Source organism: Nipponia nippon, unplaced genomic scaffold (genome assembly GCF_047370975.1).
Source record: "Nipponia nippon isolate SJK-2023a ecotype South Korea unplaced genomic scaffold, ASM4737097v1 scaffold_13, whole genome shotgun sequence".
Taxonomy (NCBI): Eukaryota; Metazoa; Chordata; class Aves; order Pelecaniformes; family Threskiornithidae; genus Nipponia; species Nipponia nippon.
The window spans coordinates 5,251,526-5,278,102 of NW_028262324.1; the positions used below are offsets into that span (position 1 = coordinate 5,251,526).

The 26,577-nt window shown below is 45.9% G+C and overlaps 1 protein-coding gene across 1 annotated transcript; it reads right to left on the minus strand.

Moving 5' to 3' along the window:
- Positions 1-25,844, minus strand: AHCY (adenosylhomocysteinase). The gene is made up of 10 exons (XM_087750183.1): positions 25,707-25,844; positions 23,582-23,772; positions 20,654-20,729; positions 18,609-18,761; positions 12,297-12,409; positions 9,204-9,411; positions 8,259-8,346; positions 7,220-7,337; positions 4,048-4,242; positions 1-1,000 (listed from the first exon to the last, which is right to left on the minus strand). The coding sequence occupies exons 1-10, from the start codon at positions 25,732-25,734 to the stop codon at positions 869-871; spliced, it is 1,302 nt and encodes a 433-aa protein (XP_087606309.1). The 5' UTR covers positions 25,735-25,844; the 3' UTR covers positions 1-868.
- Between the last annotated feature and the right edge of the window lie 733 nt (positions 25,845-26,577).

The window sequence follows — 26,577 nt, forward strand, 5'->3', positions numbered from 1 at the left end:
TCAGGCCACAGTCAGATCTTTAATAAAAGCACTTTGAGTCAGTGACAAACAAGATACAGTGGACATGACAACTCAGAAAAATCAAGTTGGGGGTAGAAGTGTGCTGCTGGTGCTTTCAGAGGATCGAACAAGGTCCCTAAACCTAACCATCCCCTCAGTGGCTTCTCAGCCCTTCACGACAAACTAGAAGGCTGCTAAAAAAGCTACTCTTGCCTCAGCCTCCCCGAGTTGGCATGAAAGAAGCCTAGAAGGGTCCTTGTTCTGACCAAAACTGATGCAGAAAATTAACCCAGAAAAAAAACCTCCAGCTCTAATCTCCGAGTACGAGATCAAGATGATTTTATAGGAAGGAGACCAAGCAACCTGTACTCCTCCTGACTTCCTCCAGTTTCACAATATGCACTTCAGCTAGGGCAGCTTTGTGGAGAGAAGCCTGACACTGCCAGCCTCCTAATAGGATTTATCTAATTTGAGCAGGGCATGGGAGAAAGCATCTCCCTGTAGAAACCGTTCCCCATCTTATTGGTCAGTCTAGTCAGAGAGGCTGGTCAGCCACATGTTTGACAAGACTACGCATTTTCATTTAGCAATCTTCTGTCCTGCTCCCCTTATTGGGACATTAGGAGACAATAAAAGGCGCATTGGATCCTTTTCACCATGACATTAGCTAAGTAACCAATTCTAATTCCAAGAGTCAGAGTGATCCTCTTTCACTAACGAATAAGGCCCTGAAGCTCCCTTGGTAAGGGGAGGGGTTCTGCAGCACTGAGAAGAGTATGGCAAAGGGCTTGTTCTCAGAAGCCCAGCACACACAAGAGCTTTGGAAGGTTGTATCCCTGCGCTTTGGTCTTTGGGTAGTGCCACCTGCTCAGTATCTGTAGTGGTCTGGCTTGAATGGCCCATCTCTTGATAAGCCTAGGTATTTGGCCTGCTTGTCACTCAGCTTTGTCAGCTTCACACACAGTTTATCCAGATGAGCAGCAGCCACAGCTTCATCCAGCTGGAAAACAAAACATTGAGTTCTATTAGTTCAGGAAGTCATGGTCAATAGTGAGAAACGAATACGTGAAAACCAACAGCAGCCCCAAGGAGGACTTAACAGACCAACACAGATGAACAGTCAGACAGCTCTTTTCCTTCCAACATACCTCACCTGCTTGAGCATAGAGGCATCTAATTTGAGCACAGAATGCATTCAGATGGAAAAGCCCCATACTTTTGAGGGAGTCAAGTTAAGCTTAAGCGAGACAGACAACTTTATATAATCAAGCCCCTTTCAATCTCATTTACACATGAGATTTCAATCTCATTACACATTTACACACAATACACTCATCCATCCAACAAGTAAAGAACAGAAACTGTTGATAGATAAGAATATCCAGTTTGGTAGAATGGTAAAGCCATCTATTATCTTACAATTTTAGATAAGTTCTAATACTGGGAAAAAATGCATCTCCTTTCCAGATATCCCATCTTAGGGAAAGAAAATTAGGAAATTCATTCCAGAATCACTGATTTAGCAAGAATTCATGCAAACTCAAGGGACTCAAAAATGTGTAAAATTACAAGACAGTTAAGTCCTACAGGAGATAGGTACAGAGGAGTCGGAAAACAAACAGTAAAATGGTAAACTAGCTGCTATGTCAGAGGAGAATGTACAGCCATAAAGGGTATTCAAAGATGGAAAGGACAGGACTAAGAAGGGATCGGGTGCTGCTGAGTTACAACAGAAGTACAAGTTTGACCACCATTTGTAATTCCTGCAAAATACAAGTAATCATTGCTAAGGAAATGGATATAAGGTAAGTCTAAATTCCAGAAGCACGGGAAAGACTAGCAGTATTTCCCCCATACCAAATAGATGTGAAAAGTTGCAATATATTTGAATGGCAATAAATCAACAAAACAATCAAGGGCCAGATCTTCAGCTTGTGTGAACCAGCATGTCCTAAATGATTGAGTAACTAGTCCTAGATTTCCCACTCAAAGGGAGCGTGGTAACAAGCAACTACTCCGAAGTAATCCCATTGTAATGCGCCAGGTAAAAAGCTGCATCTGTACAGAGTATAATTCACTGCAGCTCAACCTGCTCATAGTAGAACTGCCAACATCTCTTGAGAACCAACACAGCCAAAGATGTACAAGACAAAATTAAAAACATAAGATGAAGTGGTTGAAGAATGTGGAAGCAAGCCATGAAAGCTACCAAACACTACGTAAGAGCCAGGAAAATCACGAAAGAAAGAAAAAGCTAACTGGAAGGACTCTGTTTAGAAGGGAAACAAGTACTTAAGCTTAGTAGATCCTGCCAGAAAACAAAAGGAGGGCTAAAAATTGAATGCATATCTGGTTGACTAGACTGACATGTGAAGATCTGATAGGTGCATTTTCCAGATTACACCCACTTGAAAAGGAGCCGAGTTCCTGACACTTCCCAGATCAGGTTCTCAAACTGCAGCAGAGGTAAGTTGTTTCACAGCTGCTTCAGCTTGGAGACTTCTAGATTTAGATAAAAAGGTACCCAAATTTATGTGAAGGTAAGCTGACATTTTACCTTAAGATCAGATAGCTGAGCATAAGGATGGACAGATTTGGTGCCAAGAGCATGGACACAAGAGTTTGCCTAGATTTCTAGGAACACATATTGCAGAAATGTGTGCATGTTTGTAATAGCTGATCATCAAAGTGATATTCTTGCAGTCAAACAAAGTGCAACGTAAGGTACTTGGTAATTCTTAAATTTTACATTTGGACCTCAAAGCTACTACAGAGAACAAGGAAAGATACTAGCCAGAAAATTATGAGAGAAAGCTCTTCTGCCCATCTTTTGTTGGTTCTGGCAAGGCGACTGCTTTATTCTTTGAAATTCTCTATGGAGCACAGACAGTAAAAAGAGCGTTTTGTCACAGTATATGAACCTGAAAAGATCACTGCCATCTGCTCCACTAACATGCAATTCTGTTTGTAAGTGACTGATCTGGGCATTACTTCTCATTTCCAGTTCAAGTATGCTTACTGAAAATTGTTATTCAGGAAGAGGATGAAGCCACACTGTATTAGCAGCATTGGTCTATCATTTTTGAGAGAGTTGTCAGCAAAGCTTTTCCTTTGAAGATGATTACGTATCAGCTCACTGATCAACTCCTACATTGTATTTCTTGATCAAGATGCTTTGCTTGATCATTAACAGATGGTTTTGGAAGCTTAAGTCCTTCAGTAAACACTTCATAAGTAAGCCCAAACATACACATTCTACTTCCCAAATGAAACGTATTTTCACATTTAGTCTCACACCTGGCTGCATTCCAAAGGCAGTGGGATTTAAGTCCAGCATCTTTTTCAATGACCATCTCAAATTCTCAGGCTTTTTTTGGAAAATTAAAACCAGGTTAGTTTTATAAAAGGAATTTGGGAGTTGTGACATGATCCAGATTTTTCCAAGAACAAAGAATGCAGAGATCAGTTTAAAGGGCAAACTGAGGGAATCTGTCATTAATATCTTGCAACACTGGACCAGATTTTTTTAGGACCAGATTTTTTAGGACCAGATTGTGATAAGCTCTACTCAGGTGCAAATGGGACCCAGACTATGAAACACAGTAAAAGTGATTCCTGGTTTCACTCCAGCTTCAGCTCTGCCCTACTAGACTTTGCCGCTTGATAGGCATGTGAAAGCTTGCTGTGAATGCTGATGTTCAGCAGAAGGAACAAGCTGGTTGGGAGAAGCTCCCTGACTACCCTGAGGCAGCAAAGGGCTTCCCAGCACCTTAGGGAAGAGCCCCAGGTCAAGCCAAAAAGTGACTCGATGTTCCTATCACATATGACAGACAAGTCCCAGTTCTACACAACAAGTTAGCCACACAAAAAACAGCCCACTTCAGACTCAGCATGACCAAAGCCAAGCATTCACTAAGAGACAGAAGCTCCTTGCAACAACCACATTCAGTAGGAAAATGAACTCAGGCACAAATGAAACAAATCTACATGATCACATTTGAAGTTGGCTTCCTTACAAGCTTGCATCTTTCTGCTATTCTAACTCACCTTCTTTGGCAGGAAATGGACTCCAACAGAGTATTTGTCACTATTGGTCCACAGCTCGATCTGTGCCAACACCTGGTTGGTGAAGGAGTTGCTCATAACAAAGCTAGGGTGACCCATGGCACAGCCCAAGTTGACCAGTCGGCCCTCTGCTAGCAGTATAATATGACGGCCATTCCTCAGTGTATAGCGATCCACCTGGGCGGGAAAAAGCAAGAGCAGTGCGATGTCAGGGTGAAGACAGCATTTTAAATCATGCAAAGCCTGGTGGGCTTTCTTCCCACATCAACAATTCAGCAGTGAGCTTGCAACGCAGACTTTGATTACAATTGAGACACCCCTCCTCCCTCAATTCCCAGCCAGTGTTTGCAAAGCCTGTGGCTATTCTGGACTTCGCACAACATGAATGTTAGCACCTGCTTCATATTTAACCAGTTATCCAGTTGTTCTGGTTTTTCCACATGCATGTTGTCTCAGATGGCTGTGGTGGGGAGCATGCAGTAAAATGCAGTTCATATATGCCTAATTGTAACAACTGCTGTTGAGACAGGAGAGAAGAGGGAACACCTCTGCATGCAACAGTCCAGCCTTTCCATCTAACACAGGGGTAAAAACAGAGTCCTCAGCCTGCTGAAACTGCTCCCCTGTAACTCTTCCCACTTCCATAAGGCCAATGCTTTACAGTATAATAAACAGCTGTCCTAGCTTGTGGTGCACCCTCCTTTGCTCTCAGGGGACCAGAGACATGGTCCTCCACTCAGACTGATTTCCAAGCTATGCTGGGGACAACAGGACTCTGCACAAAGAATCAAGTCTCAGATGGGCTAAGGAGACGGGTCTTCAGCTATATGAGAGAGTCCCACACAATTCAGAAGATAACGTCACTTAATATGCACCTCAACTGCCTGGACCAGATTGGGCTCCTGCAATGTTAAAGTTAACTGTGCTTCTCCTTTCCACCAGTGACTAGCTCTTCTCTCTCCTGCCTTCACCCCTGTAGGAGGTTACAATGAAACACCAATATGGCCTATAAGTTACAAGAATACTCAGTATTCACTGGTATTTATTGCTCATGTCACACCAAGCACATGGGAGTAGACCAAACCTTTGGAAAGACTCAAAAGTTATTTAATATAGAGCAAAACACACATCACTTTCAGTTTCATTCTTAAAGCTTTGGCCTGTAAGTTAAAAGCCATGTGGGATGAAGCTATAATTGTAACAATAGCATCTTCTGAAAACAACATCTTTGTACAGGTCCTTAGCAGAGATGCAATAAATAAACCAGTAGAAACCATTTTTGGTTCCCTTAGCGTCACTCTGAACATCCTGCTTGCAATGGCAGCTGTTTATATAACAAACCAGAGAGATTCAGAGTAGGAGGCAGGTCTTCAGCATTAAACCATATGGACGACCTTGACCCTAATTCCATCCTTTTGAAAAGGTAACATTCTGTTTTTAACCAGAAACTTGTTATAACAAGTTTTCATACCTTGGACTAGACTGCATGTCATTGCACTTAATACATCTGTGACAGACTAGCTCCTTCAATACAGAGTATATAAAGACAGAGGGACTACTGTCTCTGCCAACAGTGACACAGTTTTTCATATGGACTTTAAGAGCCACAATGAATGGTCACGTGCGGGTAGTTTGTATGTTACCATATTAACATCCAATTTAACCTTCAACAATGTTTACTTTTGGAGCAGTCCCATTTTTAGTTTTAAAACCAGAGCTACTGGAAAGCAAGCAGCTAGGGGCAGGCTCCTCTAGGACAAGAGCTGTTGAGCAAAGTCACCTCCACACTAAGGTCATGGGCAAGAACAGACTTGAATGCAGTGAGAACTTGAGGGCCTAACTCCATGCCTAGTTGAGCCCACGTAGAGTGTCCCAACAGCAAGCAGGATACCGAAAAGGCTCTCACAACCGCTTTGTAAGAGTCTGATGTGGGTGGCCAATAAGCTACAGGGGTGTTATGAAAATTGGAAGGGCAGATCGAGATCTACTAAGACATATGTGTGGGTGTGGTGTTTTTAAAAAAGTAGAAAGCCTGTCCCAGAATCCTGCTATCAGCAAGCACACAAGTCCCATGCCAAGTCAGACAAAGCCTGGCTGGCTTTATGTGATGTTCTCCCTCAATGCTGGCGTTACAAAACAGTTTTGATTTAGTTTAGTTTTGTTTCTCTGCTTTAGGACACAGCTGAAAAGCAGCAATTTTTAGATCCCTATTTTCCTGTGCAGCTACAGCCATAGCTTGCAGTAAATACATGGTGGGAATGCAAGCTGAGCAAGGATAAAACATCTTATCTCATCTGCCCACACGCAGACTTCTGGTCTACACAGGTTTCTAAAATGAAGCCACTAAGTCTGGAAGAGAAGACTGAGTTTGGCAGAGCTCCAGACAGGCTTTCCTGAGGCTTCAATCTCCAAGTAAAAAAAAAAATGCTTTGAAAACAGAGGTGTGAAGTTTTTCAAACCTTGACAGAATCCCAGAAGACATTCCCTTGAGATTCACTCTAATCCTGGCACCCTGCACCAGGACCAAGATTGTTCTGGTGCAGAGCAGTACATGAGCAAGCAGCTTCCTGAGAGGAAATTCGTATCAGCCACCAGGTAATCTATGGGCTCTGTTCTTAAGAAGTTTTATATTGTCTCTAATGGTCTGTTCTGTATTCATCATCTGATTTGCTTTTTGAAACTGAGATATGGCATTGTTTTCAGCTGGGGGCTATCAAAGAAAGCACATTTCCATACCTCCTCACCATACCCCAAACATCAAAGCTGACTCCCTGCATGGAGTGAACTTGATGCAATTAATTGTTTACACAATCACCACTAAGGGGTAGGCTCCTGTTGGTCAAGGAAGTAGGAATACATGGAGAAAGATGCATCCATAGCAGGCACCTCTCGTCCGAGGCCACGCTGTACACTTGGGCACTGGCTGGAACCAATTGCTTTAATACCAACACAAGACTATGACATGCAGCTTGTTCCAGGTTAATTGGGGAAGAGCAGAGCAGAATCTTCATTCTGATCAGCCCAGAGCAACACTGGCTTCCAAGAAAGCTAGAAACACAATGTACCTGAAGAGAAATAACCCCCTTTCTGGAAAGGGGCACTGAGTAGCTATTGCTTCTTTCTAGCAGGAGAGCTTGCATAAGGGCTGTCTCACCTGAGGTTTAACATTCACCGCCTCTACTGCATTTTCATTCAGCCACTTTGCATCAACTTCCACATCAAAATGGCCAATATTACACACTATGGCATCATCCTTCATCTGCTCAAAGTGCCTGAAAAAAAGTTATATCAAAAATTAATGGACAAAAATTCTTTTTCAGCACCAGAAGATGCTCTGGTCCATAGCTCTGCTCAAGGAGAAATGAAAAGTACCCAGCTCACTGACTGCATTTGACTCTCAAGATGTGTGGGTCTGGTAATCTTCCAGGCATGTGAAGTCTACTGGGAAAAACTCTCACACTTCTAGGGAAGGACACTTCCCAAAGATATAAGAGGTTATTGGAGAGAAAATATTTTCCCAGTATGGGAAGTAAAACTATTTTGTTTAATTGGTCAAAACTGAAATACCTGCAGTAACTCCCTTTCCTACACAGAAGAAATAATTTTCTTCATGACTTTAGTCTCTAGAGATGCAAAACTGCTGGAAACTTTAATGGCCTTATCTCCTCCCACTTAATCTAATCTTCCACTACAACATGTACAACCATAACAGCAAAGATAGGAATGAGTTTGTGTAGAGTGGAGGGGCTATAAATTGAGATCTAAGAAGCAATAACAAGAAAACTGCAGGGTAGTTTATTGAGAACAGGCTGGTTTTCAGTCTGCTATGTGTACTCACAGATGGAATCACTTTCAACCTTTACCCACTTCCTCTTCTGTTCACATTTATCTGTCCTAACACAGAATTTAGCCCTGATGCTCTCATTCTTCAGAAGTCTGTCTATCCCTCTACACCTTTTGTTTCTCCATCATTACATGCTGTAAGACAGGAAAAATTGCAATGTGGCAACATCCAACAGAACTGAAAGACTGAAGCCTCCATTTCTCACTAAATTGATGCTAAATTCTGATGTCCAGAAATGAGACCGTGTGCCAGCCCTCACCATACTACTGACAAGTTATGATTGTATTTAAAAAAAAAAAAATCTAACTGTATAGGTATGCTTTCACTAAAGCAAGTGGCTAGACCATACCTGCCCTGAACAATGTCAGTGCAGCCAGTGGTGGTAACAAAGATATTGCCTTCTTTGCAGGCCTCCTCCATGGTTGTAACTTCATAACCTGAAAAGAGAAAAAGTTATTCCTCTACCCAACCACCAGTACTTATTAAAAAATGGGCTATAATATTACAAGTAGAAAAGTATGGAGAAAGAATAAGTAAGAGAAGTCTGGGCCAACACCTGACCTATGGAGGATGCAAGGTAGTGGGCATACTTGTCTTACTAAATACCAACGTAGCACAAAAATATCTATCCCTCACCTGTTTCCACTCTGTAGATCTATACATTCAATGTCTTATGTCCATGGGTGTAGTATCTGGCACAGCACTCAGACTGGATGCAGGGGGTCAAGTTTGCACAGGGAAGTGCACCCACAACACCTGCAGGTTCTAGTCAGGTATGACTAGAAATGGGATAAATTGGTACTAAGAAGCATAGTTACATGAGGCACTCACAGAAGAGAAGGAGCACAGGTTCCAGAGCATGCTGTGAGCACAGCTGGAAAGGCAGAGAGCGTGGCATTACTCTCCAAAAACATCTACTGAAGGTAAGGCCTGCTGTTTTACTGTGGAGATATTCTAGTGAAGTCCTAACCTCCAGTGTGGGTTAGAGTTGCACAACTTGAAGATAATGAACCCATTCAAAACCAGGCTTACAGTGGTATGAAATGGGGGCCTTACCCCACTATTGTATCTATATCCGTGACTCCAAACACATCTTCAAGGCCTATGCTAATAAACTCCTTCCCTAACTGTAAGGAAAGAATTCCTACAGTTAAACTGAAGTCAACTCTACCTCAACAGGGACAGGGCTGAAACCCACTGAAACTTTCTCGGCCAGCTATTTTTTATGGCTCTACACTAACATGCAGAGACGCCCGTCAGATGCATTAATTTCTGCATCTCCTTCAGTTCTCACCTTCCATGGCTGCCTGCAGTGCATTGATGGGATCGATTTCAGTGATGATGACTCTGGCTCCAAAGCTCCGCAGGGCCTGAGCGCAGCCTTTGCCCACATCACCATAACCTGCCACGACTGCTACTTTTCCAGCAATCATGACATCTGTAGCACGTTTGATGCCATCGATGAGGGACTCTCTGCAACCATAAAGGTTATCAAACTTGCTCTGAGGAAGAAAAAGGAGTAGTTTCAGAACAGATCAAAGTCACTCAAGTAAAAATTCCTTAGAGAAACAAAATGGACTTATATGCAAGTACTACCAACCAGGAGGCTGACAGTCAGCTAAATACTTTAACCACAGTGACGGATGGGAAGAAGATAACCTGGTTTGATGCTTTTATTTATCCAGTTTCAATCTATATAGTTATACCAGATACAGGCTTCAGCACACCCCTGGTGAGAAGCATTTCATAAATATGTTGTGTCTACTGACTAGGGCATGTTGAAAGCTTGTTAGAGATAACCTGAATTTATCAAGTAAAAGCACAAACAATTCTTGTGTACAGAGGTAGGTCCGAGTTCCTCAACCAGATGTTCACCAGTTCTCTGCTGCTGTTTACCAGACAACAAAATGACACAGGTAGGCAAAAAACAGTAGCAGAATATCTGGCCAATTGGTTAGCACATATTCGTATCTTTGCAAGACACATGTACCCTGCAGAAGCAGCAAGTTGCCCATATCAACCATGAGAAATTGGTTCCTACAACCCAGGGACATCAAAATTGCATCTTCCCCCGGGAAGAGTCACACTAACACTGCCAGACCTCACCACTGCTCAGATCGAGAAAAATCCAGCAAGTAGCCATTCACAATACTGGTCACTACAACAAAGAACCCCTGGATTTCATCTCCTAATGCTCCATCGCACAACATCCCCCTACTGTAACATTAACACATGAGCTTAACAGCCAGACCTCCAAATCACAATTCCCCTGCTAAGTCAGATGTCAAATAGTACTCCACTTGACCATCTTCCTGAACTCAGAAACACATTGCTGTACTGATTTTTGTAATGCTTCTCCTTTTTCTCCTTTGGACTTTTGTTTTGACCAAGAGGATGGGCTGTATAAACAGATTTGATTTTCTGAAGAGTTACGAAAGCCAAGAATTTTAAAAAAATCTGGCTACCAAAGTTGTGCTATGCTTCCCAAGGCAGGGGTATAAAGAGTTCACCATTCACAGCAAAATTCTAGTCTCAAAGCCTGCCCCCTCCTTTCTATAACCTTAAGTCACCAATCATTCTTGCTTTCACGTAACACAGGTAGCGCTCTGTCTGCTATGAGCAATCTGAAGACTGCATACCTAGATGTGAGTAGGGGCACTGATCTTTCAAATGGGACCTACCTTGCAGCTATGGCTGGTGCCATCTAGCACATGTAAGATGAGGTTACAGTTCGGTTTTCAGTCTACAGCTTACAACTGTAAATTTTTTATAATAAAAAAATGCAAAGTCCATGTATAAAAATGTTGCAGCTATGACTCCAATGCATTCTCTGAGCAAGTTAGAAGGTACAGTGGCATATTGCTCCCAGCCTCAGAAGCTGGCAGGGGACTGATGTGTAAGAAGTTGTATTTCAGATCCAGAAGTTCCTGACTCAGTGCCTGCAAGTCGCATCACAGGCACATTTCCCATTAATATTTCAGAAAATTTGTGTTCTCAATCCTTCGAATTCCAAAGCTAGTACCAGTTGGTAATCCTCTTTTCTAGCCCTCCAACAGATTTTCCTTGCAGTATAAGCCTTCTTATGGAGGAAAACAGCATGGTGAGATTTGATTCATCATCACCAAATCCCCCAATTGCAATCAAAGCCTTCCAGGTGCCTGTGCATTCCCATGGTAGCAAGGCAAGGTAGCAGAGTGCTGGATGCAGACATCCATCCCACTCAAAAATACATTTGAGTGGCAGGAGGGAAGAACAGAACTGGATGTGGCCTGCCTTCTCTCTCCAAATACTAGTATAGGAACCTTGCACCAAGTGAAAATATCAAACTGGGAGAACAGAATTTGTCAGCTCCGTTGCATGTCTTCCTGGAGATCTGTAACTGTGGTTAGTACAAATCTTTTATCACATAAATACCAAGCAGTACTTGAAAATAAGCACTTGGGTTGAGCTCACTTTAGTGCCAAACAAATCCACTCAAGAGGCTTTTTTAGAAACATCTGAATTTCCAAATCTACTAAACAGTATTAATAGTTATTATGCAGGAGGCACAGGTCTAGGTGAAAAGGATGCAGAGAAACAAGCTTCTTCCAAGATCAACTGGATTCCAGCCCACTAGCTATGAAATAAAAATGCCAGATGCATCTTTGAGCAAAAAGGAGATACTCTTCAGATAGCAAACTGCAGAGAAAGCAGGCCAAACAAACAGTGAGAAATGCCATGCCCAATAGGAATAATGTTAGTTATGGTAACTTGAAACAGATTTAGCAACTAGATTTACAACACAAATGCATAAACCTTAAGTACGCCTGAAATTCCCACTATAATTCATCTGCATCCAAAAAGCACCAGCACCCTTTAAACACCATTCCCCCTCATTTCACCAGGATTTGTCTCAGGAAGCAGTAATACAGCTAAGCAAGGAATAAATACCTCCTGCCCTACCCTTTGCAACTGCTGCTCACAGAGATACCTTGTCAGATCAACCAACCTTTAACCAGCCACAAGCTCATGTAGGTCACACTTTTCCACTGGCACCTGACCCCTACCTGTGGGCTTTAAGCTACTCCAAGTGAGGACACGGCCCTTGTCGCAGGAACTGACTGTACCCCAGGAGCCATGCTTTCCAAAGGTGTTTTCACATTAAAACGCAGAAGAATGCATGTCCTTACATACAAAAAAGCCCTTGATGTTCTGAAAACAGGGTATTTACAATGGCATGTCCCATTAGAGACATCATGGGCTCACTTCAATGATATGGTGAAAATCGATTCAGTACCAGGTCAAGAATAGCTCAGCAAGAGAAGGAATATTTGCATGGGAATGACAACATCCCAACACAAAACTGGTCAGACAGCAGAACACAGCAGAAGGGCTCTAGCTGCATTACCTTGGTGACAGAGTCGTTAACATTGATAGCTGGCACTTTCAGGGTCCCATTGGCCTTCATCTTGTACAGGTTGTGAACTCCAGTGGTTGTCTCTTCTGAAATACCTCTAATTCCTGTGGGGAGAGTAAAAGGATTCACACCTTAGTTGAAGTTAATGCTGCTGCAAACCAACACATCCAGGCGCTGGGAGCATCCTCCAGAGGCCTAAGTTAAACAAACCCTTTGCATGAAGCAGGGAAGAGATGAGAGCCCTCATTTGGATGCTCAAATAGTAATTTGAAACTTCAAACCAGTTTCTTCCCTCACAAGGCAACTAAAAGAGCAGGACAAGTATTCTTTGGAAAAATGGAAGGGACCAGCTCTAGACCAGGGAATCAGGAAAGACCCCACTCTAATCTATTTTCTCACAAAACGATCAAAAAAACTCTTCTGCAAAAAAGGGCAAGATGTTCACCTCAGTGATGTTTCTACAGCCTAGTCCATTCTTGCAAGGTGGCCTGAAAGGAGATGATACCTAGATAACCACACTTAAATCTAAAGCACTTGGATCAACTGAAAAAAAGTAAAAAAGAAAATCAAGTACTCAGTTTACCATTGCCAATCCTCCCGTTGCAATCAACTTCAGCTCTGATTAAACAGTTGATACCCCCCCTCAATCTGGATACTAGCTACGGGAAAATTCAGTTTCGTGAGTATTACTAGCACAACCAAAAAACATTATTTCGAATATATCCTTATTTGAGAACAGTCCAGGAGGCAGAGACCAAAGGACTGTCTAGAAACACCAATGTCATATAATGGACTAAGATCCTGACAACACAGGAACTGTCATGGGGTTACCTTGCTCCACATTGCACCAAAAAGCCAAAGCTGTAAAAGCAACCCCTGCTTTGAGGGTCCTGACTCTTTGTGGACCTTTAGAAAGCAGCCAGTTGTTCAGGAGTGGCATCACTGCACATGACTTCTGGATAACTCTCCTCTCTAATGTCTCAATAATCTCATTGGATATAAACTGTCTAGTTGCTACACTGGGCAACATCCTGATTACTTAGAAAGCCTATCTGCACAAAAAGGTATCCAATTTATGACAATCAGAATAAATCTGAAACTAAACTATCCAGTCTGGCTGAATTTCCACTGTAAAGGATATGGTAATTATGTTTGTTCTTTAAGGACTGTAGGCATACTGCAAGACAAGTATTTTGCTGAAGTATGAACTACTGGGGGAAAATAGAGGAATTCTGCTAAATCAGGCTGAAATCACCATCACAAGCAACATCCCTATAAAGAGATCCATGTAGCACTTGGAGCTAATTCAGATTCAAAAGAAAAGAGAAAATATGAAAACAATGACTACCAAGTTCTACATGCACCACAGATTTATGCAGAGAAGATATTGCCCCTCCAGGCAAGCAGCCTCTCATGTTGACCTTGTAGAATAAAATCGAAAGGATGCTCATAAACAAAATAATTTTACAGTCATTTTGACAGAAAAACTCTGAGAAATAAACAACATTCATAAATTGTTCTGTTCGGGCCCTTTTACTGATGAAGCAGGTGACAGCCCAAGTTATCCTATGTGAGTGCACATGAACAGAAATATTGCTCCTTTTCATGTAGTTTTTCTTAATTACTCTCCCTCACTGTATAACATATAATCACTCCCAATTCTTACATACATTTCTTTTTTTATCCACAGTCTATCCACAGCCCTCTTAGTATTTCAAAGAGATGAGCACTAGCCTTCCTATTTCAGAAACAAAAGCAGAGGGGCCAAAGGACTAGCCCAAGATCACCAGCCAGCAGCAACGGCAGGGCTCCTCAACCATGGCGCACACACCTCCTCAGCAGCCATTACTTTAGGGATGGGCAAGCAGGAACCAACAACAATAACCCCCAGCAAAATCCAAAATATTATTTACATAGTCCGTTAATTCTGGGTATCGAGAAGTGTCCAAGTGTCACTACCTCCCCAGCCACCAAGACCTACAAGAAGTTTATGGGACAGGATGAATAACTGGAGAACCACCTCTCTGAACAGCACGCAGAACAGTCATCGCTGTTGGGAGCAACAGCATCAGCACAGCCCAAGGCAGGAAAAGGAACAAAGCTAAGATCAGCACCTCCAGCTGAGCAGCTGGCTTTGCCTACAGAGGACAGACAAAGAGGTCAGCCACCCGAGGGGCCTGCAGGCTCCAGGCAGGCTCCTTGAGCCCAGACCAGGACCCTGCAAGAGCACCAGAGGGCAGGAAGGACAGAGCATGCGTTTCAGAGCCACAGGTACCTGCACCTTCCAGGCACCCAGGGGTGCTGTGCCTCCCAGGCACAGCTCCCTGGCAGGCTACAGAGCATGGCTCCTGGGAGAAGGCAGGCAGGCACTTTGCCCCAGCCTTTTGGGTTTCATCTGCCTGGCTGGAACAAGAGCCAAGTGACAGCCACCAGCAACCCAGGGGCTCAAGTCTCAGGTCAACCCCCAGCAAGGGATGGGCACAAAAAAGAGGAAAGGGGAATCCCAAATTTATACCAGAGCTCAATTAAGTGAGAAAGAACAAAGCTTGTTAGAGTCATCTTCAAGGCTCACAGCTTAAGCCCTCAGGAAGCACTGCTCACTGCATTTCCCCCAGCCCGCATCTGGGAGACACATGCCCCCCACCCAAGGTCTTCCCACTTCCAAACTGGGGGGACCCGTGGCAGCCCCCCTACCCCGGTTCCCCCCACCTCACCTGCATCCACACTCCACACCCGGTCACACTCCATGCATGGAGATGCTACTACAACCCCCTCATCTGACCTCCTCGAGTTAGGTTAGCAGCATGCGGATGCTGATTCTGGTTCACACCCATCCCTACGGCTTAAAAAAAAAAAGCTGCAAACTCATCTAAGCCTAGATGAGCTAAGCAAGCCAAGAACACAGACAACTTTGGTTTAAGTCTGAGTGTGATTCAAAGCAGTTTTGAAACTAGAATTTCTACAGATGTCTCAACAGAGTCTAAGACAGAGCCATTAGATCTCCCTTTCGCTTCCCAGACCACCAGGTAGAAGCACTGGCACTCCATATCACATGGAGGAAATGAGACCAACAACACTAGAAGGAAACATAGCTTGATTCGGCTGATTTGTCGTCACAGACCTCACACAGAGCCTTTGGTAACTACACTCCCCACATGGTTACCTGCAGAGAGAATGACTCCAGGCTTTAGCATATTTAGGGCTTGCTTGAAGGGGACAGGACAGTTTAAAGAACATTGCCTGGTGTACAGTGAAATACAGCATCTGCAGCAAGTCTCCCAAAACTATCAATTTTCCAGTGCAACTGCCTAGATCAAGTACAATCATCCCCTTGTAAAGGAAATCTGTGGGAGGCCACAGCAGAAACCTCCAGTTCAAACCTGCCCTTTCTCTTCCGGTCTATCTGGCAACATCATCCTTCAAAAGCTCTCCCGGTTGACATTTCTAAGCTTAGCAGATTGTCTTTAAAATTGCACTACGCGAACCTCACATCATGTACACCAGCAGCTCCCCTTCCCTGAAGGCCACCCCCCTGCCTGCCCCAGGTGACATTTATAGCTGGTCTCAACTACTTTGCAACTCTGCTAAAAGAAGTGCTGCCTATACCACTCAATTTCAATGCTTGAGTGACTGGAGAACAGCGAAGGGCCAACAGCAAGGAAACGGTTGAATTAAATTGAGAAAACCTTGCTAAACACTCAGACCTGCTTTGCTCCCCTGTATTTCTTGCCTGATCAATGAGGAAGTCTGCATCAATGGATCACAAATGATCCAATCTTCTCCATCCTTTCTCAACAGTAGTCTTCTGCACAGATGCCAAAGACCTCCCTTGCACGAATTCAGATGACTTTCTCCTTTGTTCAGTTCTAGTTTTCCCCCTCCTACCTTATTTATCTTGGTTTTAAGGGCATTTAGTTTAGTGGAATAAGCCAATAGTACAAAGGCCATTCTGCCCTCTAACAGCAGTTGCAATTAGGGAGAGGGGAAGCTTGCTGAGCATTTCCACACAGCTATTTAACACATCTCCTAGTTGAAGTAGACTTGAATGAGCCCTGCTTTCAACTGTTAGTTGCACACCAGGACTGAACTAACTTGTATTTAAATTAGAAGCAGCTGAAGCATGGAAGACAGTTCCCTTTGAAACTAGCCCAGAAAACTTGTCCAGCCTTTAAATGGCAAGCGGCACTTTCAGATGCTGCATGCCGAAATGTCTCCTGTGCTCATGATCCAGTCTTTCCACACACTGTGCATGTTCAGCTAATGTTACTCTTGTCCCGCCTTTCCCCCAAAGAAGTCAAATGTCACCACAAGCCCTTAGGATACATTAGCCTCTATTATCTTCAAGATACAAAAAAATGGATACTACACAGCTTCATTTAAGCAGTCTTTGCAGCAAAGGGCTAAGTTCAGAGCTCAGTTACATAAGAGCAAGACTCTACTCAGTGGGTCCCATTCTGGAAGTTTTGCTGTTTCCAAGGAGCAATGGACTGGAAGGTAAAACAGATCAAGTTCTGTCACCCTCCAGAGAGCTCAGTCTTAATTAGTTTACTGAACTGCTGCAGGAGGCTTTTCAACTAGAGTCAGTGCAGATAGCACACACATTTTGGCAAGAGAAACACTGACACGTGTGGCATCCTGCCTAGACTCTTTAAAAAGCCCAGTGGAAGAGCCATTCCTATGAATTTAGGAAGCAACCCCAGGCAGTAGGGATGTTTTTTATCAATGGCAGACTAAAGATGGATGCCAATACAGGGGACAGTTCAACACCCATTGCCCTACTGCACCATACTATACCAGTCCCTTCCACACCAGGAGCACAAGACAATTAAGAGGGAGCAAAGGGCTGGAGGGGAGAAAGAAGCAGACAGCAGGAGGGCTGGAAACGTGAAAGGAGATCAGCACAAGGACCCCCAGGAACAGGGACACCACCTGAAGTATTGCATGTGCATGGCAGGGAAACAACCCTGCAAAACAGAGTATGAACATGGAAAATGCATTTTTTGGCCTCTGACAATGCCAGGAAAACAGGGAGGCATGATCAGTTGTGGTATTCCTTGGCATCAAATGGCAGGAAAGCAAGAGGTCACAACATCAGACAGAGGCAATCTAGGAAGCAAGAGACCTTTCACAGAAGAGAGGGGATCCCAGCATGACTGAGCAGACACCAATGAAAACCTCTCATTACAGTTTAAATAACAGAGATATTGACTGTTGGATTACTAATGACATCAGGTTGAGGATGAAGGAGAAAGTGAGGCCTGTCACACAGAAGAAGTTTCTTCTCTTCCTTGTGCCCCTATCTGCATGAGCACATGGATGGGGAGCAGCCCCAGACTCCTCCCCTCATACAGCCCTATCCATGGCCTGATGCCTTCAGACTTTTTCCCCATAGCTTCCTCTTAAAGCAGTGTAAGAGTCAGAGGAGAGCTGATCCAGCAGGCTTCTACAGCAACCTCACCTCTACGGACCAGGAACGAACATCAGCACACCCCACTGCATCAGTTTAGTTTCCACCCCATATCACCATCCAATTTTCTTCACATCCCAGATCAAACATGCCCTTTAGCAACATTGGGCATCTGTGGCTTGCAGCAGCACAGATGGACTCTGGCAGAGCTAAGGAGAATGTCATACTTGCCAGGCACAGATCAGCCTGCTACTGCAGGTCATGTCAAATTCCCTTCAGACAGATCTTTTTACATGTGCTAGCAACACCACAATGATCTGTTTTCAGTTTTACTAACTTACAATGAAGGTAATAAGTCAAAGCAGCAAGAGTCCCAACCCTGACTCCATCAGCGTCTTCATTGACATAAACTGGATGAGTTAACACTTTGTAGTTTATATAAGGTAGAAAACTGTTCCCTTTCCAAAAAAGCCTACAGGTTGTCATGACTTCATCCAGAGGTGCACTAAGAGGATGGGGAAGAAAAAGCATTAATGTCAAAAATATTAACTGCCAGCAGACATTAAGCAATTCTACAACACAGCCCATTTCCAGGAAGCTTTTGGCAAGTCAGTAGTACCACTGGTCATTCTCAGGTAACAGGCACTGTGAAGGATGGCCAGAAGGACAGGTCCCTGTAGCTTATATATTACAGAGCAGAGACAGAAACGGCTCCTGCAGGTAAGAGATTCTGGTCTTGGACTAACCAATTTTCATCGACTCATTCATAGCCTGTTTGCACATGCCTGTGCCTCTTCCCCCACCCCTTTTACACAAGCAGGAAATTCCCACAGAAACAGACTGTCTAAACAGCCTCCCAAGCAGAACTGTGCCTGACAAAACAAAATACAAGTTACCTTTCAAGAGCTGTGGGTATTTGGTATGAACTAGGTTGGTAAGATCTCCACCATCATCCAAAATCATGTTGAGGGGCTGTCCATCCTTGAAGTACAGGGTCTGCTCAATGCACCACAAATATTCCTCGTCGGTCTCCCCTTTCCAGGCAAACACTACATGGGAACAAACACACACAATTAGCCGGTTTCTTACTCAGCATGTAGTAAAGCAGCCAAAGGAAGATTTCATCAGCAGCTCTCAGTAGCAGAGCAGGCAGACAGATGATTATCTGTGCCTGCAGGCCAGAAAAGACATTTGCACTGAAAAAAAGATCTCAGAATGCGCAGAAGTGAAATCACTTGCCTTCTGTTCCAGGCCATGAACTTGGTCAAAATTTTGAGACTTCACTGCTTTCCTTATTCTTCTTCCATGTTAAGAGGAAGAAGGCAAAGCAAACTAAAGCAGACTCACATCCACAACACCCCACTTCCTCCCCTAATACACCCTACGTTACCAGGAATTAGAAAGAGCGACTGCATATATTGATACAGACAAATTAAAACAACTACAGCATTTTCTAGCACAGCAGAAAAGAGGGACTAGACTTTAGCATGAGCTAAGCACCAGACTACAAACTCTTCAGCAACTTTGAGTTTAAATTCTAGTCTCTAGCACAGCGCTAAAATCCAAGCTGCTGTGCCTTGTCTGCTCTTATTAGGGCATATTTCTATATCAGTACATCTACCACCAGCAACATGCTGCAACCACTAGCATGTTGTATCTAGCAGCATGTTTGCCTTTCCAGGCATTTGTACTGGCTTCACGCTATACTTGAGCTTCAGTGGTACTCAGCCATTTAAACATATATTAGGCACATGGTTTACATACCCCAACATTTGGCTAAATTGTCACATTTTCATTGTTTACACAGAAAACTAACCCTTGAGCCACGAAGAGCCAATCATGCAATTGCCCCTTCTGAAGAAATGTGCATCAGTACTCATACTGTACCCAAAGGATCAGCATTCCTCCAAGCTCTCATAAATTCAGTATGTGAAGTGCAATATTAACAAAAAGAGCAAGTTACACAAAAGAAGGATACCAAGGGCAGAGGTCAAAAACAGACCAACACTCCACCTGTAAATTGCTCTCAGTTGCATTTTGGGTGTTGAGAGCAGTGAGAAAGGCAATATCGTAACATCAGATCTACAGAGTCCCACCTAGGCCTTGGACATCACATGCCAGAGACAGGCAGAGGAGGTGATGCCTGCAGCTAGTAATGCCAAAGGAGCTGATGAAGGGACCACTTTTTTTCCGTTACCTTAGAATGGACCACAGCTGGGCAAAGACTTGTGGCAATAGGTAATAACAGAAATGAAAGACACCTCCCAAAGCAAAGAACCAGGCTGCCAGAAATCAGATTTAGCCTCTGCCAACATCTGGGCTCAGGCCATGCGGTTCCCAGCACTGAGCCATGAGGACTGTATGTCCTTAAACTAAGTAACACAGCAGACAGCTTAATGTATTCATACTGACCTGCAAGGAATTGCTTTTTATTGGAAGGTGACAGTAACAAAACAGCAGCATCCTGATAAACCACTTCAGGGACATTAGCCAGCAACACAGCAGGCCTAGCTCTAGCCTTAAAATATCTTGAGTATTGACCCTGTCACTAACAGGGCACACTGCAGTTAACATCCCTTCCCTGACCCCTATTTAGCACCAAGCTTGCTGGAAAGCACCAAACACCTCCATCTATACACACCTACACACCAATCCATTTAATTACTCAGCCCATTCAGTCATCTTAATGCCAAGGCTTAAAGCTGGTAACATACAGCCAGGCTCTTTCACAGCCTAACACCAGCCATTGTCAGGAATGCTACGCGTAGTCTGATGCAATGCAGCTTGAATCAAATGTCCTGTTTTGTAACAATCACTGCTTTTGATGGGCTATTTCTGTCCTGAAGCTTGTTCAGAAGAGCTTGATTTGCACACAGTTTGATTTAGCTAGAACAGGCAGTACACCCCAACTCAGAGCCAAATTAGAACATGGAAAACTTACCAGGGACACCAGCTTTTGCAATAGCAGCTGCAGCGTGGTCCTGAGTGGAGAAGATGTTGCAGCTTGACCATTGTACCTGGAAAACAACCCAAGTTTTGTTTGCTGAACAAAGTTCTGAGATATCAGGCACTCTCTTCCAGACACAGGAGTTAAAAAGGGAGCGAGAGCAGAAAGGCATATTAGTGCAGAATCCTGCCTTTCTCCGTAGCTCTGCAAAGTTAAGGTGAAAACTAGGTATCTGACTAGGCCAGGGAAAATAACGTCACTTTGGGAGAGAATGCAATGGAGCTTTAGCTGTGCCACATATTCGGCCATCTCCTTACTCACCAGAGCTTCTGCCAGACAGCCAGAGCGTACATTCAGCTATAGATCTTCAGGAAGTGCACAGTAGGGTGGGTTTAGAAAACTTTGGTCAATAAAGTTCAGATTTTTCAGAACCGCCACATAGCAAGTGTCCCCCGAGGGATATGGACATGCAGCAACACACCTGCTGGCACTCAGTCAAAAATGCAGCTGAAACACTACACTCAATCATCAGGCATTCTCCAAGATTATGCTCAGCCAACTCCCACTCTGTGCTCCAGTCATGGAGGCTTTTCCAGCTGAGCTAAGCCTTTTCCACACAGAATTCATAACTAGGCTCAGGCACCTAGAAAAGCAATAGCATGTTGCTGAGTTGCATTCAAAAGTATCTGCATACCTACTGCAGCTCCCCAGCGGGCACAGAAGCCACCACAACCCAGAGCCACACACAAGTTCTCACTCTTGCTCCCTACAGGGCTGACTGGCAGGTATTTGCATGCTTATTTGTAACAGATCTTGAGGAGAGAGGGCAATAAGGCATAATCCTTCAGCTTGTTTTCAGATACTCATCCCACTTTATCAAGGACTGGCACTTCAAAGTAAGGGCTGCAGTGGGAAGCACCTCACCTGAGCCTACACAACCAACACTTGTCAGTGAAAACACCTGGTAGGAGCACAGGGAAACTGAATTCATGACCTTAAGCACTGCACTGCTTCAGTACAGATGACATCAGGAGGTGTCATGAAATTCAAAGTATACAGAATATCTATATATTGTTTACACTTCAAGCACTTGATACAAGACATAGGCCACTCCAACTCTGCATCCTTAGATCTGTAACATCAGTTTGTGATAATGGCATAGACCCTAGAATAACTGGCGTACCTGATGGGCTAAGAGCCTATTATTTACATCACTGGTTATGAAGAGGATGCATTTTTATTACAATTTTAGAACTTCTACTCTGAGGCACAGAGTATTTATTCTATCTTTGTTAACATAGCCAAAAAAGGGATACCAAGATTACTATGCTGCAGTGAGCTACATCCTCATTAGGTAGGGTATGGGTTTCAGAGTTTCACTCCTCCCTCCCAGGCACCAAAGTTCTGGCAGAACAGATGAACCAGGGCTGAATCCAAACTCAAATCGAAGTCTAAACCAACATGCAGGTATCAGGACAAGGAAGGAGCTAACACGACAGCACCCATCTTAACAGCACAACTATAACTTATGCTTAGAGGAACCAAATCAGGTACCTCCCTGCATGACTTGGATGAATCCCATACAATGCTGACTTGGGGCTGTGCTCAGACTAAAGTAGCTTGGCAATGTTTAAGCACACAGCTGCTACCTAAGCCAGCCACACTGGGGCAGAGCAACCAACAGAAGCAGCAAGGTGCTTCCCAGATTCCAGTGGCTACTACTTTCTTTTAAATCCTGTGGAGGGACAAGAGTTTCATACACAGAGTAGCTGGAATAAAGCCAGGACTGTACCTCCACATGAAAGCTCTCCTTCAGCACTGCACCATCTGCAACCGTGGAACAGAACAGGCTGAAGAACACCTGCACAACAGCACACACCTTGCCCAGGCTGACCTGGCATGCTGTCTATACATACCCCCTCCACTTTTTGAGGAAACGCCTTCGCTGCTACAGAGAGCTTCCCCTTCTCCCAGTGCCTTTCGATCAGCATGACGCTGCTCTTTTCATCATTTGAACTCTTTTAACCATTCCCAGGGAGGGATCCCATATAAGGCACCCCTGGGCAGCCTGAGTTCAGGGAGGTAAACTTCAGGAAGAAGGAATTTCAGATCACATACGTACTTAACATAATCCATTATCAAGTTCCAGTCAGCTCCCTGCTCAGCACGCAAGCTATGTGGATTGTGCTCAGATGCCTGGCTCTCCTCATGCCCTGTACAGTGAACACTCAGCCGTGATGTTTGGACTTCATTCAGCAAGCCAGGCAGAGGGGACAATGCAGTAAATGGCTTATTAAGTATCTCAGTCTTTAATATGGACCAGGGTAACTGGTCCATAGTCACACAACAAATTCAAAGTCAGTGGAGTCCCCAGCCCTCAATCACTGAACCACACTGCCTCCCTGTTGTTTTCCTGCACAGCTCAAGGGCTGGCATGAGTTCTCAGAAAGCTTCATTAGTTTTTGCTGACTTTAACCAGGGCACGGTGTGCTTCTAAATACAGGCTAATCTGTGCTGGAGGCAGTCGCTAGAGCTTCAGCATTACCAGCAACAGCACTGCAAGCCCGAGCACAACACAATTGCGTGGGAACAGCTTTCGGCACCACTGCTCAGGGTGCTGTACACACAGCTGACAGAGCTGCTGAAGCCAGCGACCCAGCCCAAAACAGGCACTCATGAAGATGCAGCTTGTCCACAGGGAAGACACATAGCACATCCCAGATGTGCACGTACTACAGGTGACAAGCTTTTTGCTTAAGGAGAGAAGACATAATCCATCCACCTGGAGACTGCAGCACGGTCTCTTCCAAAAAGTACAGACATCTGCCAGGATCCCCTAAGGCAGTTATATAAGCAGAAGCAGTGCCCTAGGCAGAGCATTACCTAAGAGCACAATGAAGGAGAAACTCAGAGACGCGTTACCTCAGCTCCCAGCTCTATAAGGGTCTCTATGAGAACTGCCGTCTGCACAGTCATATGAAGGCATCCGGCGATACGCGCACCTTTCAGCGGCTTTGACGCAGCGTACATCTCCCGCATCTTCATCAGCCCTGGCATCTCATTCTCCGCAATCTCAATGGCCTTGCGACCCCAGTCTGCAAGGCTGATGTCAGCTGCAAGAGAAGGAGGACAGGTGCCAGTTTAAATAGCTGAGACCTTGGTATCTGTTCACACACTTGTGGATAGGCATCGGTTGCAACAGCTGAACTGAACACCCAGCAACAGCTGGGAGAGAGTTGGGGGAAAAAACAGACCCTATTCCAGTTACTCTCTGCTTTTTTGCTGTGGTACATAGGCTTTCAAACAAATTTAGGCCAAACGTAACAACCCCTCTGCAAAAAAGTGTGCTCGTGTATGAGCATATTAATGAATTGTGATCTAGTGTGCAGACATCCTGAGGCCCATTAATTCAGTAAGCCCTAGCCTCAAGCACTCCTCCTTACAGATACTGCCCAAGGGTCTGACACTTCCTATAGAGATTTACTTCCACAGTGTTCAGACTTGCAGGGGGGCTGCCTGTATGGCAATAGCTTCCCCACATGAGAACACACATAGCATGCTCCCTGCCAAATGCACCAGGAGCTGAGCCCAGCCCAGCTCCCACTCTTAAAAGCTAAGTTGCAGGGTTTCTACCCCCTTGGATCCACAAAGATTATTTTCAAGGCACCATAACTACCTTAGTTACAAGTCTACTTCTACCGTTGTAAAAAGGATCTATAGTAGAAAAGTTCAGCAAAAACTGAACAAAAGAGACTTTCGACAGGCTGGCTTCGGGTAGAAAATAGCGCACTTACCACAGATGTCTGTCTCCAGCCTTAAAGAGGCAAGGGTCAAACAGTTAATGCCTAGGCACACCACTTTGTGGCACTGGCCGACACCAAGTGTCCCTCTTACTTGGTTAGCTCTTTCAGAGATTCCAGAAGCTTACCATTTCACTTAAGAACATGGTCAGATACTTTTCTTTCACCTACCTAGTGAACGCAGGCCGTTTAAAGCACTCAGGGACACTAGGACCTCCGAGTCAGACTCCCGCGTTCAATACAGACAAGCTAATTGCATTTTGCTCCAGAATGAAGCCTAGGGGCCACTGAAGTGATTGCCTACGCTTTAGCTGACTGGTGCACAGCCTTTACACCAACGGAGGACTGGAAAAAGCCTAGGCAATGGAAGGGCCATGGAAACAACTATATCAAGGGGAGGTCTTGAATCTTACCCCTCTTAAGGGCTCAGCAGTTTTGCCAGGGCTGCTTAAAAATATATCCCATAGTATTTTAGGTTCATAGCCTCCAAGGCAAATTATTTCTGAATCTGAGCCTTATAAACTAATGTTCTTCTCTTTGCATTTAGCCTTCAAAGAACACACAACTCTTTATAAAAATCAGGTTTTTTGTGGAGCTTCACGTCTACAAAAATACCCGCCAAAATCTTTAGGAAACAGATTTAGGTCCCAGATTTAAAGACGCTTTTACATTCGGAGGGAAAGCCTGTCCCCAGCGAAGGGCTTCCGCCGGGCAGCCGGAGCGGGAGAAGGTCCGGGGACGGGGCAGCGGGGCTGCCCACGCCGCGGGGCGGCACAGCAGCGAAACCGCGGGTGGAGACCCCACTCGTGCCGCGCTGCCGAAAGCGACAGCAGCTCCGGAGAGCGGGTGCGGCCCCCCGAGAGGCCCCCTTCTTCTTTCTCCGCGGGTGTTTCGGCAGCACGGGTGCAAAAGCAGCCCTGCCCCACAGCGCAGAGGAGGTTTCAGGCTTGGATTCCCCGCCTGCCTCGCTGCCCGCGCTCCCTGCCCGCCCCACGCTCCCCGCGGCGGCACGGCCAACGGGCAGCTGCCATCTTCTCCCCGCCGCCGCATCCAGCCGCGGCACCGGGGCCGCGGAGCCCCCGCTGCGCTCCGCGGGGCTCCCCGGCGGGGCTCCCCCATGGGGCCGCGGCCAGGCCCCGCACCCCACCGCGGCGGGCCTGGCCCGCCGCACCGCGCTTGCCCCGGCCGCGGGGGAGCCGCCAGAGCCCCGCGGAGGCGGGCCGGGCCGGGCCGGGGCTCGCACTCACCCACTTTGTGCGGCAGCCTGTCCGACATGCTGGCGGGGCGCGGGCCGCGGCAGCCGGCGGAGGAGGAGGCGGCGGGGGCGCCGAGCGCGCTTTAAGTAGAGGAGGCGCCGCCGCCTGCGTGGGGCGGGGCGGGGCCGGGGCACGTGCGCGCTGGAGCCCGGCCGCTGCGGCGTGAGGCGGAGCCCTGCGCGGCTCCCGCCGCCTCCTGCCCCTGCGGCAGCGCCGGGCTGGTGGGGCCGGGCCGGGCCGGGCCGGGCCGGGCCGGGCGCGGATCCGTCTGCCCGCGGGTGGAGAGGGCCCCGGAGCCCCCTGGTGCCTGGGCTGTCCCCAGAAGCTGCCCCCCGCCCCCGTTCCCCTGGTACCACAGTGGGCTCCAGAGGCCTCCTCTGCCCCGGAGACCAGAGGGAGCCCCAGACCCACACCAGGGCAGGCTCTGGCGCCCACCACCACCAGTGCTAGGACAGGCCCTGGTCCCCGGTACCAGAGCTAGCCACGGAGCCGCTGTGGGCACTGACCAGGCAGCACACCCCGGCCCGCTCCCCTGGGAGGTTCCCTGAACGATCCCATCAGTTGTTAGCGTGAGCGGTTACTCTGTGGCCTACGGACTCTTTGCTGCAGCGGGACCAAGGGCAGCGTACAACTGAGCCAGGCAGGCCTGCGCTGGTGAGATGCCACACGGGCAGAGCCAAGGCGCAGTGCCCGAGTTGCACTATCTGCCTGGACCTTGGACTTGGCTGTGGCCTGTTCCTCTTTCCAGCCTGCACCTGGTTTGCCAGGGGCAGGGCAGGAACAGCACGGGCAGGCCTGCCGCACCCTGCCCCCGGCCACAGCCAATGCCCGCTGCACACGCAGGAGGCAGAGCCCTGCTTCA